Here is a 17540-nt window from a genome sequence, read left to right on the forward strand (position 1 = left end):
GAAAGAGAGAGGTCTTCCATCTGTTGGTTCACTCTCCAGTTGGCTGCAACAGCTGGAGCTGTGCCAATCTGAAGCCAGGAGCCTGGAACCTCTTCCTGGTCTCCACATGGGTGCAGGTGTCCAGGGGCTTGGCCCATCTTCTACTGCTTTCCCAGGCCATAGCAGAGAGCTGGATCGGAAGAGAAACAGTCTGGACTAGAACTGGTGCCCACATGGGATGCTGGCACTTCAGGCGGAAGCTTTACCCGCTAGACCACAGCACCAGCCCCAAATAGTACCTTCCTAATCTAATCATTACTAGAAGGCCCAAGTTCAAAGAAGGCCCTTTTCTAAATATATCCCCTCTCTGCAGTTCTTTCTGTAATTCTTTAATTTCTTTATTGTACTTATTTAAGGTTCTCTGAGATCTATTCCACAGTTTTGACATCCTAACCATTGTTGTATTTGTAGCACATATTGAATTAAAGCTTTAATGACATTTATCTTTGTTCTAGTGGGAAGTATATACCAATGAGCCTGTTGCCTTTTAATTCTTTTCCACAAACAGCTCAACCTTGCATAAAGCATCAACCCCTTCTCCTACACTAACATTCTGCTTGATTAAAATTCTACAAAGCGATGGACATTTTGGGGATTTTGAAACTAAATGCTCTTCCCTAAAATTAAAAATACAGCAATCATTAGCAGGACCACCAGGAAGCTCCAGCTTTCTTATGCAGAGTGCAATTCCCAACAATCCTAAAACCACCAAGAGGACCGAAAGCTGTCCTTCTCACGCCTTGTAAGCCAGCCAAAGTTGCCTTGGCCTCACCATTCATGCTCTTCCCTCCACAGATGAACAAATTCAATGCGGAGGCCTGAAGACATGCTAGGAAGCAGGATATATTTAAAGTAAAGGAAATGTGTCGCTCCCCCTCTTCATGGAGGAACGACACAGGACCCTGCGCTGTTCTTTCGTCTGCTCGGCCCTCCCCGGGTTTGCTGCTGGTTCTTCCCGGGTTGGCTACTGTCCCTTCCACCTCCGTGGAAGGGCGGTTCCCCCTGGCCGCTTTCCCCACTTCCGCAGGGGAGCGGCACACCGCCGGCCGGCTCTCTCGGGGGCTGCACAGGTGTTCCCTTAGATGTTCCCCTTAGATGTTCCTGGTGCATGCCGTCTCTCTCCTCCTTTATAGTCCTCCTCCGCCAATCCTAACTCGGCTGCCCACACGCCGAGTACGCTGCTCTCCTCCAATCAGGGGCAAGTCCTACAGTTTATTGGCTGAACTGGAGGCAGCTGTGTAGAAACTGTTTTCTCCTCTCCCAGCGCCATATTGTGGGAGAGCAGATGCATAGAATAAGTCTTAATTCCAGTAACTCAGTCCAGTCCGGGTTGCTCCCCACAGAAATGTACACACTCAGGATGTAAGTGCAGGCAAGCTCAAGAGCAAGAAAAAGAATGAATAAAAAGCCTCCAATAATGGTTAGGTAGCCTTTTTTTTTGAAGAATTATTTATTTATTCTAAAGTCAGAGTTACACAGAGGGAGGAAAGGCAGAGAGAGAGAGAGAGAGAGCGAGAGAGAGAGAGAGGTCTTCCATCCTCTGGTTCACTATCCAGTTGGCTGCAACAGCCTGAGCTGCGCCGATCCAGGCCAGGAGCCAGGAGCTCCCCCGCGGGTACAGAGACCAAGGACTTGGGCCATCTTCTACTGCTTTCCCAGACCATGGCAGAGAGCTGGATCAGAAGTGGAGCAGCCGGGACTCCAACCGACGTCCATATGGGATGCCAGTGCTGCAGGCAGTGGCTTTACTCGCTGTGCCACAGCACCAGATCCAGATAGTGCTTTTATACTATCAAGAAGCATAGGGTGTGTTGGTCCTGGATTGAATTCCTGCTTCCCTACTCTGGCCAGACCAACCCTCCCTGGTCGTGGGTGTCATATGAGGAATGAACCAGAGGACAGGCACTGTCTGTCTTTCTCTGCCTTCTTCCTTCTCCAATAAAAATGTAAAAAATACATTGATACATGGCTAAAAAGCCCATATTTCACCCATGGAAAGCCGAGACACTGTGGCAAAAAAAAATGACCTAAATGAAAGATCTCTGTGAATGAGATCTCAACAGAAAGAACAGGCCATCAATGAAGGAGGTACCTTTCTCTGAAAGGAAGAGAGAACTTCCACTTTGACTATGGCCTTGTCTAAATAAGATCAGAGCTGGCTAACTCAAGAGGCTTCCATAGCCTCGGCAGCTCATGACAAGAGCCTCGAGTGATTACTGATGTATAAATAAGAGTGTCAGGCCGGCGCCACGGCTCACTAGGCTAATCCTCCACCTAGCGGCGCTGGCACACCGGGTTCTAGTCCCGGTTGGGGCGCCGGATTCTGTCCCGGTTGCCCCTCTTTCAGGCCAGCTCTCTGCTGTGGCCAGGGAGTGCAGTGGAGGATGGCCCAGGTGCTTGGGCCCTGCACCCCATGGGAGACCAGGAAAAGCACCTGGCTCCTGGCTCCTGCCATCGGGTCAGCGCGGTGCGCCAGCCGCGGCGGCCATTGGAGGGTGAACCAACGGCAAAGGAAGACCTTTCTCTCTGTCTCTCTCTCTCACTGTCCACTCTGCCTGTCCAAAATAAATAAATAAGAGTGTCAATTGTTAAATCAACAGCAGGAGTCACTGTGTACTTACTCCCCATGTAGGATCTCTGTCCTTAATGTGTTGTACTATGTGAATTAATGCTATAACTAATACTCAAACAGTACTTTATACTTCGTGTTTCTGTGTGGGTGCAAACTGTTGAAATCATTACTTAGTACATACTAAGTTGATCTTCTGTATATAAAGATAATTGAAAATGAATCTTGATATGAATGGGATGGGAGAGGGAGTGGGAGATGGGATGGTTGTGCGTGGGAGGGAGGTTATGGGGGGGGAAAGCCACTCTAATCCAAAAGTTGTACTTTGGAAATTTATATTTATTAAATAAAAGTTAAAAAAAGAAAAAAAATACATTGATACACCATCATATTAATTATATGTTTGTCAGTTGTATATTGACAGATGTGTAAGCAAAGAAAAACAAATGAGCACTTAGAAAACTTGGACTGAAGATGAATCTAGTTTTATACTTGGGTGAAGCCAAGTTTAAAATAGGAACAATGGAGCCGGTGCTTGGTGCAATAGGTTAATCCTCCACCTTCACTGCCAGCACCCTGTATGGATACTGGTTCTAGTCCTGGCTGCTGCTCTTCTGATCCAGCTCTCTTTTATGGCCTGGGAAAGCAGTAGAAGATAGTCCAAGTACTTGGGCCCCTGCACCCACATGGGAGACTGGGAAGAGGCTCCTGGCTCCTGGCTCCTGACTTCGGATCTGCGCAGCTCCAGCCATTGTGGCCATTTGGGGAGTGAACCAACAGAAAGAAGACCTCTCTCTCTGTCTCTATCTCTCACTATCTGTAACTCTACCTCTCAAATAAATAAGTAAATAATCTTCAAAAAGGAATGAAAGAAGGAAGGAAGGAAGGAAGGAAGGAAGGAAGGAAGGAAGGAAGGGAGGGAGGGAGGAAGGAAGGAAGGAAGGAAGGAAGGAAGGAAAGAAGGAAACAGGAACAAGATTCTTCTCCTAAGCATTTATGGCACAGGGGAAGTGCCCTTGTATTTTTGATGAAAACTCTCAAACAAATGCTCTCCGTGTGTGTTCATTTTGAAGCTTTTTTGATTTTTTAATCCACACTGTGCCAATTTTTCAAAAAAGTAGAGTGCACCTGTCTTTCCCAGAATTAATTCATTAGTTTCAATCCTTGATGATGGAGGGGTACACACACACACACACACACTCACACGCACACATACACACACACGCTCACAGATGTTTGTTCTTTTTCTCACAGATAGCCAATAGAGGAAAACTATGCAGGAAAAGCACAGATCCATGTGATTTTCCAGAATTCTGCAATGGAACATCTGAATTTTGTGTACCTGATGTGAAATCAGCTGACTTAGAACCATGCAACAATAAGACTGCCTTCTGCTTTAAAGGAAGATGTCGAGATCGAGATAGACAATGTTTAGGGATATTTGGAGAGTGTAAGAGTTTTATCTATTTTCTGGGATTCATTTTTAAATAGTAGGTACTCTGAAGACAATAAATGATCCTATAGCCAAACTTGAAAATGATGCTATCTTTATATCCATATTTGAAAATAAGATTGCATATTAAAGCAATTGACCTAAGTCAAGATACTAAATGGATCTAATCCCTATAGGACAAACAGAAGAGGACACTAGTCAAAATTCAGGCTGTCGCTGGGAAAAGACTGGATTATTTGAATAAAAGAGAGCGAATGACCCATTTCTCAGTCACTTCTGCACTCTACTACAAATTTTCCTATTTAGAGTAGCTTTCAACCTGTATTTTTCCTTCTTGTCCAGATAGTAGATGACAAAAAACATTTAGGACATGACTTTGGGCATTTTGGCTCTTACATGGCTCTGTTAATCTGTCTTACTTTTAGCTTCTAATGACTTTTAAAACATGAACAGTTGGAACTTCTTATTTGTTTTCAGTTGCCAAGAGTGGGACATATCTGTGTGAAGAAGAACTCAATTTTCACAATGACAAATTTGGAAGCTGTCGAAGACAATGTAACTATAAGTACGTATTTAGAAAATTATACATTCTCCAAATACGTGGGAATATGCTATGTTATGATTCAGACTCCCTTAAAGCAAACGTGAGATTATTATCCTACTATGTAATGAAGGCTTAGTAAACTGCACTTCATGAGATCCTGTACACTCTGAAAAGTTTTGGTATTGGGATCTGAGTATATTTTGAATATTATGTTTTGCATTGTTACTTACCTAATGTAGTACATGCACACATGACTAACAGGTAACATTTGCTTCCTTAAATTGCCAGTTTTGTCCTTTGTGGAAAGCTAGCTTGCAGATGGACAAAAGCAGTTTTAGCACCATCGAAGGAATATGACGTACAATATACTTATATTAATGACCAAATATGTGTGACTGCATCACTAAGAAACGTATCAAGGTCAGATGATACTTTTGTGGAACATGGTTCTGTATGTGGTGAGAAAAAGGTAAATACAATTTCACTTCATTTTATACAAGGTTGACTTGTTTGTGTTTGAGTGTGCTTGTGTGTATGTGTGTATGTGAAAGTTTGTAAATAGTTTATTTTAATATTAATTATAGTTACTGCTCCAAGATCTTTTAAAATTTTTTAAATGTATTTTTTATTCTATTTGAAGGCAGAGAGAAAGAGAGAGAGAGAGAATTATCCATCTGCTGGTTCACTGCCCAGATGCCTGAAACAGCTGGGGCTGAGCCAAGCTGAAGCCAAAACTAAAACTCAATCCAGTTGCCCCACATGGGAGACAGGGACACAAGTATTTCAACTATCTACTGCCGTCTGTCAGGGTGGGCATTAACAGGTGTTGTTACCAGAAACGGAACTGGTGCTTGAAACTAGTCACATAGGAGAGTTGGGAATCCCATGTGACTTCTTAATTGCTATACCAAATGGCTGCTTTATGCATCATGATTTAAGATACAAAAATCTGAATTTTTAATGGTCAAAAGAACTCTTAAAAAGAATTTTGCTGTAGATACTTAAACCTAGGTTGTGATACATGTGAGCAGTCTTAGCCTAGATTGGGATTAGGCCTGCAATAATTTTTATAAACTGATAATTAAGAGAATCAAATAGGAAACCAGAAAAGGTTACAAAAACATCACAAAAGTGTCAAGGTTAACAAAAAAGTAAATATTTGATTTATTTGTTCATTAATCTACTCCTCAAATACTTCTCCCCCAAACCCTCAGTATTATTAATAAAACAGATTTTAAACTGTATTTATTTTTCCTTTTCTGATACACTTTGAGAAAACCAATAAAATCTTCCTGTTATTATTTAATAATGTTAGCTAATGAAAAAGATAGTTATCACATACTTTAATAAAATAATTTACATCTATATACAATATTTTTAAAAATGAATAGTAAACATTCCTGAATGGGAAGATACTATCACATGAAAATGATAATCACAAAAGAATATACTGACCAACCTTTTAATGCATAATTATCTCAAAGACTATTAAAAACAATCTGACAAAAATAATTATAAATACAGTGTAAATACACAGCTAATTTTATGGTGTCACCTAAAATATCACTAAAATACAGCATATATGTGTTATAGTATGAAAATGTTTGCTCTTTGTCCTTGTTTCCTGTCATACAGCTCCTAATATAGCACTTGGAATTCCATGCTTAATGAGAATGCTTTTGTTACTCCTAATAAATCCCTTCAGTCATGCCTGAGCATTTGCTGGCTCTAAGTTTGGAAAGTAGAGGTGTTTCAGTAGCCCACAGAAGGCACACAGAAGGGGATAATGTTTGGGTGGTGCAAAGAAAGGAAGTTTGGTTGCTGGAGATCCCACAGCTGTGACTGTGTTGCCAGTTAGCCAGGGTATCTGCACAGGTTAGCCGGAGCTGTCACAATGCAACCACTCTCTATTAGCAACCTACCTACCCACATGGAAAGTGCAGAGGAAAAGTCCCAAGTGTCCCACCTACCCAGCTGAACCCCGCCAGAGTGCTGGGAGCAAAGGCCTGCTGGAGAGAGCGCTGCTTCCTCTGCTGATGGGAGCAAGGGAGAACTCCCCCACCCCCCGATGTGCTAACGAACTTGACGTTCCAGCAACACCTGGCAATAATGACGAGGTGTCTCTTCCCTTCAGTTTTAGTAGAGGAGGATTGTTAAAACAAAATGGTTAACTAGATTGACAGTCCCATAATAAAATACTCCAAATATCTAAGTTTTATGTAAGGGTCACTCTTCATACTAAGAACCAGAAAATCTCACACAGGAGTGTGGAAAAGATTAATAATAAACGCCAGTCTCAAGTTCACAGACGTTAGAAGTATCCTTCAAAGAATTTGTGAAGAGGCTAGCCTTCATATTTGAATGAACAATTATAGACATGCATGAAACCCGTCAAACAACAGCATGTTATGGGAAATAACTGAACATATAAAAAACAACCATGAACATATAAAAAACAACCAATCAAAAAACATGAAGCTGGTTACTTTCGCCTGAAGGCAGGCTTGTTAAGATAATAGAAAGCGAGAGGGAGGAGGCAAGATGGCAGAATAGGAAGGGAGCACACTGATAGTCCGGGGAGAGACAGTTTAATAAAAGTGGAGATACTGCAGGTTCAATGAAGAGTAGGGGAAGAAACAGCAGAAGAAACTCTTCCGGAACGCATGATTCACAGTGGACCTGCGTGGAGAGCGTGGGAGCCCACAGTTCAGGACACCAGCGGCAGACTCAACACACCAGCGCTGGAACGCGAGGTGAGCCGAACCTCAATAGCCTGAGACACCGGCAGGCAAGCAGAAAGAGGAGACTAGAGGGAACGACCCCGGGGGGAAAAGTTCACCAGGCTAACTGGAAGAGAGAGAGAGAGAGAGAGAAAAAAAAAGTGACCCATACAGACACGGGTTTCATTCTCTCCACTCACCTCTCAAGAGCGAGCAAGACAAAGAGCAGGCGCCATCTTGGACATATGTCATAAGCAGAGCGACCTCAGGTCTGCACCGGCCCTGAGCCTAGCAGAAAAACCTGACTCTGGGTGGGGCGAATTAACAGGAGATTAGGACCTAGTAAATTTGTGGTGCTACTGAACTGAGACTGTGAAAAAAGAGACGGTGGGGGAGAGAACTCACGGAATTCATGTGAGTACTCTCCAGAGACGCTACAATTCTGTAGCTTTGGCAACCCAGTGGGAGACTGAAGGAGAATCTGAGCCCACCCTGAGGGCAGAACAGATTCCCTGTGTGGTCCTTGGGAAAGAGCTTCCGATCTCTGGCTCCTGTGGGTATATCGTTTGCCTGCTAACTACCTCCAACTTTGTTCAGCTGTGCGGAATTACTTCCCTTTTGAATCAAAAAAAGAAAGAGAGAGAGAGAGAGAGATCTACCATGCCTAACCTGGGAGTGTCACCTTTGGCACACCAAACAGAGCTCTCGGGCCACACCCATCTCAAGCCTCTAAGGCTCCATCAAAAACAGACAGTCCACTTAATCTAGAGTCATAGTATAACAAGAAAAAGCACCACAGTGAAGAAACCAAATATCTCCAATATGCCAAATAACAAACGCAAAAACTGAGGTAATAAAAACAAGGAAGTCACCATGATGCCCCCAAATGAAAAAGACACCCCAATTCAAGATTATGAAGATGATGAGATGGAAGAAATGCAAGAAGCAGATCTCAAAAAATTGATAAGAACATTAAGAAGTTCTCAAAAACAAATTCTTGAACTACAGAAATCCTTAATGGACAAGGTAGAAAATCTCTCTCGTGAAAATGAAATATTAAGGAGGAATCAAAATGAAACAAAACAACTAGTACAACAAGAAACTGTGATAGTGACGAGAAATCATAATGAAGTGAAGAATTCAATAGATCAAATGAAAAACACAATAGAGAGCCTTACAAACAGAATGGGTGAAGCAGAAGAGAGAATATCGGACTTAGAAGACAGAGAACAGGAAAGGATACAGTCAGACCAAAGAAAAGAAGAGGAAATTAGAAATCTAAAACATATTGTCTGGAATCTTCAGGATACTATTAAAAAACCCAACATTCGGGTTCTAGGAGTTCCTGAAGGCATGGAGAGGGAGAAAGGATTAGAAGGCCTTTTTAGTGAGATATTAGCAGAAAATTTCCCAGGTTTGGAGAAGGACAGAGAAATCCTAGTACAGGAAGCTCACAGAACCCCTAATAAACACGACCAAAAGAGATCCTCACCACGACACGTTGTAATTAAACTCACCACAGTGAAACAGAAACAAAAGATCCTAAAATGTGCAAGAGAGAAACGTCAAATTACTCTCAGAGGATCTCCAATCAGACTCACAGCTGACTTCTCATCAGAAACTCTACAAGCTAGGAGGGAATGGCGAGATATAGCCCAGGTACTAAGAGAGAACAACTGCCAGCCCAGAATATTATATCCTGCAAAGCTATCATTTGTGAATGAAGGTGACATAAAGACTTTTCATAGCAAACAGAAATTGAAAGAATTTGTTGCCACTCGTCCAGCCCTGCAAGAGATGCTTAAACACAGAAACACGGTCATCAATATGAAAGAAGGTAAAGGAAGGAAACCTCACAGCAAAAGATCACAGGGAATTCAAAGCATATATTAGAACTTATCTTTGGCAAATGGCAGGGCAAAGTTACCACTTATCATTAGTCACATTGAACGTGAATGGCCTGAACTGTCCAGTTAAAAGACACTGATTGGCTGATCGGGTTAAGGAACAAAACCCATCTATTTGCTGCTTACAAGAAACGCATCCTTCCAACAAAGATGCATACAGACTGAAAGTGAAAGGCTGGAAAAAGATATACCATGCCAACAGAAATGAAAAAAGAGCGGACGTAGCCATCTTAATATCGGACAACATAAACTTTACCACAAAAACTGTTAAGAGTGACAAAGAGGGACACTACATAATGATTAAGGGATCAATTCAACAGGAAGATATAACAATTATCAACGTATATACACCTAACTACAGGGCACCGGTTTATCTGAAAGATTTGTTAAGGGACTTAAAGGGAGACTTAGACCCCAATGCAATAGTACTGGGGGACTTCAATACTCCACTCTCAGAAATAGACAGATCAACAGGACAGAAGATCAACAAGGAGACAGTAGATTTAAACGACACTATAGCCCAAATGGATCTAACAGATATATACAGAACTTTCAATCCTACAGCTAAAGATTTTACATTCTTCTCAGCAGTACATGGAACCTTCTCTAGGACTGACCACATACTAGGCCATAAAGCAAGTCTCAGCAAATTCAAAAGAATTAGAATCATACCATGCAGCTTCTCAGACCATAAAGGAATGAAGTTGGAAATCAGCAACTCAGGAATCCCTAGAGCATATGCAAACACATGGAGATTGAACAACATGCTCCTGAATGAACAATGGGTCTTAGAAGAAATTAAAAGAGAAATCAAAAATTTTCTGGAAGTAAATGAGGATAACAGCACAACATACCAAAACTTATGGGACGCAGCAAAAGCAGTGTTAAGAGGAAAGTTTATAGCAATAGGTGCCTACATCAAGAAATTGGAAAGGCACCAAATAGATGAGCTTTCAATTCACCTCAAGGATCTAGAAAACCTACAGCAAACCAGACCCAAATCTAGTAGGAGAAGAGAAATAATTAAAATCAGAGAAGAAATCAACAGGATTGAATCAAAAAAAAATTACAAAAAATCAGCCAAACGAGGAGCTGGTTTTTTGAAAAAATAAACAAAATTGACACCCCATTGGCCCAACTAACTAAAAAAAGAAGAGAAAAGACCCAAATCAATAAAATCAGAGATGAAAAAGGAAACGTAACAACAGACACCACAGAAATAAAAAGAATCATCAGAAATTACTACAAGGACTTGTATGCCAGCAAACAGGGAAACCTATCAGAAATGGATAGATTCCTGGACACATGCAACCTACCTAAATTGAACCAGGAAGACATCGAAAACCTAAACAGACCCATAACTGAGACAGAAATTGAAACAGTAATAAAGGCCCTCCCAACAAAGAAAAGCCCAGGACCAGATGGATTCACTGCTGAATTCTACCAGACATTTAAAGAAGAACTGACTCCAATTCTTCTCAAACTATTCAGAACAATCGAAAAAGAGGGAGTCCTCCCAAATTCTTTCTATGAAGCCAGCATCACCTTAATTCCTAAGCCAAAAAAAAAAAAAAAAGATGCAGCACTGAAAGAGAATTACAGACCAATATCCCTGATGAACATAGATGCAAAAATCCTCAATAAAATTCTGGCCAATAAAATGCAACAACACATCAGAAAGATCATCCACCCAGACCAAGTGGGATTTATCCCTGGTATGCAGGGATGGTCCAATGTGTGCAAGACAAACAATGTGAGACACCACATTAACAGACTGCAGAAGAAAAACCATATGATTATCTCAATAGGCGCTGAGAAAGCATTTGATAAAATACAACACCCGTTCATGATGAAAACTCTAAGCAAACTGGGTTTGGAAGGAACATTCCTCAATACAATCAAAGCAATCTATGAAAAACCTACAGCCAACAGCCTATTGAATGGGGAAAAGTTGGAAGCATTTCCACTGAGATCTGGTACCAGACAGGGATGCCCACTCTCACCACTGCTATTCAATATAGTTCTGGAAGTTCTAGCCAGAGCTATTAGGCAAGAAAAAGAAATTTTTAAATGAATACAAATTGGGAAGGAAGAACTCAAACTATCCCTCTTTGCAGATGACATGATTCTTTATTTAGGGGACCCAAAGAACGCTACTAAGAGACTATTGGAACTCATAGAAGATTTTGGCAAAGTAGCAGGGTATAAAATCAATGCACAAAAATCAACAGCCTTTGTATACACAGACAATGCCATGGCTGAGGAAGAACTGCTAATATCAATCCCATTCACAATAGCTACAAAAACAATCAAATACCTTGGAATAAACTTAACCAAGGATGTAAAGACCTCTACGATGAAAATTACAAAACCTTAAAGAAAGAAATAGAGGAGGATACCAAGAAATGGAAAAATCTTCCATGCTCATGGATTGGAAGAATCAACATCATCAAAATGTCCATTCCCCCAAAAGCAATTTATAGATTCAATGCAATACCAATCAAGATACCAAAGACCTTCTTCTCAGATCTGGAAAAAATGGTGCTGAAATTTATATGGAGGCACAGGAGACCTCGAATAGCTAAAGCAATCTTGTACAACAAAAACAAAGCCGGAGGCATCACAATACCAGATTTCAGGACATACTACAGGGCAGTTGTAATCAAAACAGCATGGTACTGGTACAGAAACAGATGGATAGACCAATGGAACAGAATTGAAACACCAGAAATCAACCCAAACATCTATAGCCAACTTATATTTGACCAAGGACCTAAAACCAATTCCTGGAGCAAGGACAGTCTATTCAATAAATGGTGCTGGGAAAACTGGATTTCCACGTGCAGAAGCATGAAGCAAGACACCTACCTTTCACCTTACACAAAAATCCACTCAACATGGATTAAAGACTTAAATCTACGACCTGACACCATCAAGTTATTAGAAAGCATTGGAAAAAACCTGCAAGATATAGGTACTGGCAATGACTTCTTGGAAAACACCCCGGAAGCACAGGCAGTCAAATCCAAAATCAACTATTGGGATTGCATCAAATTGAGAAGTTTCTGTACTGCAAAAGAAACAGTCAGGAGAGTGAAGAGACAACCGATAGAATGGGAAAAAAATATTTGCAAACTATGCAACTGATAAAGGGTTGATAACCAGAATCTACAAAGAAATCAAGAAACTCCACAAGATCAAAACAAACAAACCACTTAAGAGATGGGCCAAGGACCTCAATAGACATTTTTCAAAAGAGGACATCCAAATGGCCAACAGAGATATGAAAAAATGTTCAAGATCACTAGCAATCAGGGAAATGCAAATCAAAACCACAATGAGGTTTCACCTCACCCCGGTTAGAATGGCTCACATACAGAAATCTACCAACAACAGAGACTGGAGAGGATGTGGGGAAAAAGGGACACTAACCCACTGTTGGTGGGAATGCAAACTGGTCAAGCCACTATGGAAGTCAGTCTGGAGATTCCTCAGAAACCTGAATATAACCCTACCGTTCGACCCAGCCATCCCACTCCTTGGAATTTACCCAAAGGAATTTAAATTGGCAAACAAAATGCAGTCTGCACATTAATGTTTATTGCAGCTCTATTCACAGTAGCTAAGACCTGGAACCAACCTAAATGCCCATGAACGGTAGACTGGATAAAGAAATTATGGGATATGTACTCTTTAGAATACTATACCGTGGTAAGAAACAACGAAATCCAGTCATTTGCAACAACATGGAGGAACCTGGAACACATCATGCTGAGTGAAATAAGCCAGTCCCAAAGGGACAAATACCATATGTTCTCCATGATTGGTGACAACTGACTGAACACCAAAAAGGAAACCTGTTGAAGTGAAATCGACACTATGGGAAATGGTGACTTGATCAGCATAGCCCTGACTGTTAATGAACAACTTAATACATTATCCTTCTTAGTAATTTTTTTTTGTCTGTTCTACTTAATATGACTGGTTTAATTTTGTAATTAATACACAGTTATTCTTAAGTGTTGAAATTTATGTGATCCCTGTTAAACATAACAGTGGGAATAAGAGAGGGAAGAGATGTACAATTTGGGACATGCTCAGGCTGACTTGCCCCAAATGGTAGAGTTAGAAACATACCAGGGGACTCCAATTTAATCCCATCAAGGTGGCATGTACCAATGCCATCTCACTAGTCCAAGTGATCAATTTCAGTTCACAACTGATCATAATGAAAGGACTAAGCGTCAAAGGGAGCACATAAACAAGTCTAGTACCTGCTAATACTAACCGATAGAATAAATAAAGGGGAGAGTGATCCAACATGGGAAGCGAGATACTCAGCAGACTCATAGAATGGCGGATGTCCTAAACAGCACTCTGGCCTCAGAATCAGCCCTAAAGGCATTTGTATCTGGCTGAAAAGCCCATGGGTGTATTTCAGGCATGGAAAGCCAAGACACTCTGGCAAAAAACAAACAAACAAACAAACAAAAAACCCTAAATGAAAGATCTCTGTGAGTGAGATCCCAGTGGAAAGAACAGGCCATCAAAGAAGGAGGTACCTTTCTCTGAAGGGAGGAGAGAATCTCCACTTTGACTATGACCTTGTCTAAACAAGATAAGAGTCAGAGAACTCAAGGGGCTTCCATAGCCTTGGAAACTCATGACTGGTGCATAGGGAGATTACTGATGCCATAAACAGGAGTGTCAATTTGGAAAGTCAACAACAGGAGTCACTGTGCACTTACTCCTCATGTAGGATCTCTGTACTTAATGTGCTGTATATTGAGGCTTAGTGCTATAACGAGTACTCAAACAGTATATTTCACTTTGTGTTTCTATGGGGGTTTAAACTGTTGAAATCTACTTAATGTATACTAAACTGACCTTCTGTTGAATAAAAAAGAAGAAATTAGCAATTCCCAACTTGACTCTCGCTGGGATTAAACATGACAATAGGTCTGATCTGATTTCAACATCATTTAAAAAATCATCTATTATTTTTCACTTTATGTTTCTGTGTGGGAGCAAACTGTTGAAATCTTTACTTAATGTATGCTAAACTGATCTTCTGTATATAAAGAGAATTGAAAATGAATCCTGATGTGAATGGAAGGGGAGAGGGAATGGGAAAGCGGAGGGTTGCGGGTGGGAGGGATGTTATGGAGGGGAAGCCATTGTAATCCATAAGCCATACTTTGGAAATTTATGTTCATTAAATAAAAGTTAAAAAAAAGAAAGATTCATTTTCGATTCTGTTTATATACAGAAGATCAGTTTAGCATACATTAAGTAAAGATTTCAACAGTTTGCTCCCAAACAGATACATAAAGTGAAAAATACTGTTTGAGTACTAGTAATAGCATTAAATCTCAATGTACAGCACACTAAGGACAAAGATCCTACATGAGGAGTAAGTGCACAGTGACTCCTGTTGTTGACTTAACAAATTGACACTCTAGTTTATGGCCTCAGTAATCACCCTAGGCTCTTGTCATGAGCTGCCAAGGCTATGGAAGCCCCCTGAGTTCACTGACTCTGATAATTTTTAGGCAAGGCCATGGTCAAAGTGGAAGTTCTTTCCTCCCTTCAGAGAAAGGTACCCCCCTCTTTGATGACCAATTCTTTCCACTGGGATCTCACTCGTGGAGATCTTTCATTTAGGTTTTTTTTTTTTCCCCCAGAGTGTCTTGGCTTTCCATGCCTGAAATACTCTCATGGGCTTTTCAGCCAGATCGGAATGACTTTAGGGCTGATGCTGAGGCCAGAGTGCTGTTTAGGACATTTGCCATTCTATGGGTCTGCTGTGTATCTCACTTCCCATGTTGGATCATTCTCTTCCTTTTTGATTCTATCAGCTAGTATTTGCAGACACTATTCTTGTTTATGTGATCTCTTTGGTTCTTAGTCCTATCATTACGATCAATTGTGAACAGAAATTGATCACTGGGACTAGTGAGATGACATTGGTACATGCCACCTCGATGGGATTGAATTCAAATCCCCTGGTATGTTTCTAACTCTACCGTTTGAGGTAAGTTAGCTTGAGCATGTCCCGAGTTGCACATCTCTTCCCTCTCTTATTCCCACTCTTATATTTAACAGCGATCACTTTTCAGTTAAGTTTCAGCACTTAAGAAGAATTGTGTATTGATTACAGTATTCAACCAAAAGTATTAAGTAGAACAAATAAAAAAATATACTAAGAGGGATAACATATTAAGCTGTTCATCAACAGTCAGGGTGAGGGCTGATCAAGTCACCATTTCTCATAGTGTTCATTTCACTTTAACAGGTTTTCTTTTTGGTGCTCAGTTAGTTGTCACCTATCAAGGAGAACAAGTGGTATTTGTCCCTTTGGGATTGGCTTATTTCACTCAACATAATGTTTTCCAAATTCCTAACAGGGATCACTTTTCAGTTAAAATTTAAACACCTAAGAATAATTGTGTGTTAATTACAGAGTTCAACCAATGGTACTAGAACAAAAAAGAAAATACTAAAATGGATAAAGTATTACATTGTACATCAACCATCAGGACAAGAGCTGATCAACTCACTGTTTCTCATAGTGTCCATTTCACTTCAAAAAGTTTCCCCTTTGCTGCTCAGTTAGTTGTCGCCAATCAGGGAGAACATATGATATTTGTCTCTTTGGGACTGGCTTAATTCACTCAGCATGATGTTTTCCAAATTCCTCCATCTTGTTGCAAATGACTGGGTTTCGTTGTTTTTGACTGCTGTATAGTATTCTATAGAGTACATGTCCCATAATTTCTTTATCCAGTCTATCGTTGATGGGCATTTAGGTTGGTTCCAGGTCTTAGCTACTGTGAATAGAGCTGCAATAAACATTAATGTGCAGACTGCTTTTTTGTTTGCCAGTTTAATTTCCTTTGGGTAAATTCTGAGGAGTGGGATGGCTGGGTTGAATGGTAGGGTTATATTCAGGTTTCTGAGGAATCTCCAGACTGACTTCCATAGTGGCTTGACCAGTTTGCATTCCCACCAACAGTGGGTTAGTGTCCCTTTTTCCCCACATCCTCTCCAGTCTCTGTTGTTGGTAGATTTCTGTATGTGAGCCATTCTAACCGGGGTGAGGTGAAACCTCATTGTGGTTTTGATTTGCATTTCCCTGATTGCTAGTGATCTTGAACATTTTTTCATGTCTCTGTTGGCCATTTGGATGTCCTCTTTTGAAAAATGTCTATTGAGGTCCTTGGCCCATCTCTTAAGTGGTTTGTTTGTTTTGATCTTGTGGAGTTTCTTGATTTCTTTGTAGATTCTGGTTATCAACCCTTTATCAGTTGCATAGTTTGCAAATATTTTTTTCCCATTCTATCGGTTGTCTCTTCACTCTCCTGACTGTTTCTTTTGCAGTACAGAAACTTCTCAATTTGATGCAAACCCAATAGTTGATTTTGGATTTGACTGCCTGTGCTTCCGGGGTGTTTTCCAAGAAGTCATTGCCAGTACCTATATCTTGCAGGTTTTTTCCAATGCTTTCTAATAACTTGATGGTGTCAGGTCGTAGATTTAAGTCTTTAATCCATGTTGAGTGGATTTTTGTGTAAGGTGAAAGGTAGGTGTCTTGCTTCATGCTTCTGCACGTGGAAATCCAGTTTTCCCAGCACCATTTATTGAATAGACTGTCCTTGCTCCAGGAATTGGTTTTAGGTCCTTGGTCAAATATAAGTTGGCTATAGATGTTTGGGTTGATTTCTGGTGTTTCAATTCTGTTCCATTGGTCTATCCATCTGTTTCTGTACCAGTACCATGCTGTTTTGATTACAACTGCCCTGTAGTATGTCCTGAAATCTGGTATTGTGATGCCTCCGGCTTTGTTTTTGTTGTACAAGATTGCTTTAGCTATTCGAGGTCTCCTGTGCCTCCATATAAATTTCAGCACCATTTTTTCCAGATCTGAGAAGAAGGTCTTTGGTATCTTGATTGGTATTGCATTGAATCTATAAATTGCTTTTGGGGGAATGGACATTTTGATGATGTTGATTCTTCCAATCCATGAGCATGGAAGATTTTTCCATTTCTTGGTATCCTCCTCTATTTCTTTCTTTAAGGTTTTGTAATTTTCATCGTAGAGGTCTTTACATCCTTGGTTAAGTTTATTCCAAGGTATTTGATTGTTTTTGTAGCTATTGTGAATGGGATTGATATTAGCAGTTCTTCCTCAGCCATGGCATTGTCTGTGTATACAAAGGCTGTTGATTTTTGTGCATTGATTTTATACCCTGCTACTTTGCCAAAATCTTCTATGAGTTCCAATAGTCTCTTAGTAGCGTTCTTTGGG

The 17540-nt window shown here is 40.6% G+C and overlaps 1 protein-coding gene across 1 annotated transcript in view; it reads left to right on the forward strand.

Annotated features, from left to right (window-relative positions):
- The window catches only part of LOC100358989 (A disintegrin and metallopeptidase domain 3), a 99686-nt gene that overhangs the window by 51858 nt on the left and 30288 nt on the right, over nucleotides 1–17540 (forward strand). Inside the window, exons 14-16 of the mRNA XM_017350395.4 lie at nucleotides 3863–4058; nucleotides 4539–4626; nucleotides 4894–5074. Of these exons, the coding sequence (XP_017205884.2) occupies nucleotides 3863–4058; nucleotides 4539–4626; nucleotides 4894–5074 (465 nt within the window). The remainder of the gene's footprint in view (nucleotides 1–3862; nucleotides 4059–4538; nucleotides 4627–4893; nucleotides 5075–17540) is intronic.

The sequence above is a fragment of the Oryctolagus cuniculus genome, chromosome 2 (genome assembly GCF_051225735.1).
Source record: "Oryctolagus cuniculus isolate XC-2025 breed Fujian yellow rabbit chromosome 2, ASM5122573v1, whole genome shotgun sequence".
Lineage (NCBI taxonomy): Eukaryota > Metazoa > Chordata > Mammalia > Lagomorpha > Leporidae > Oryctolagus > Oryctolagus cuniculus.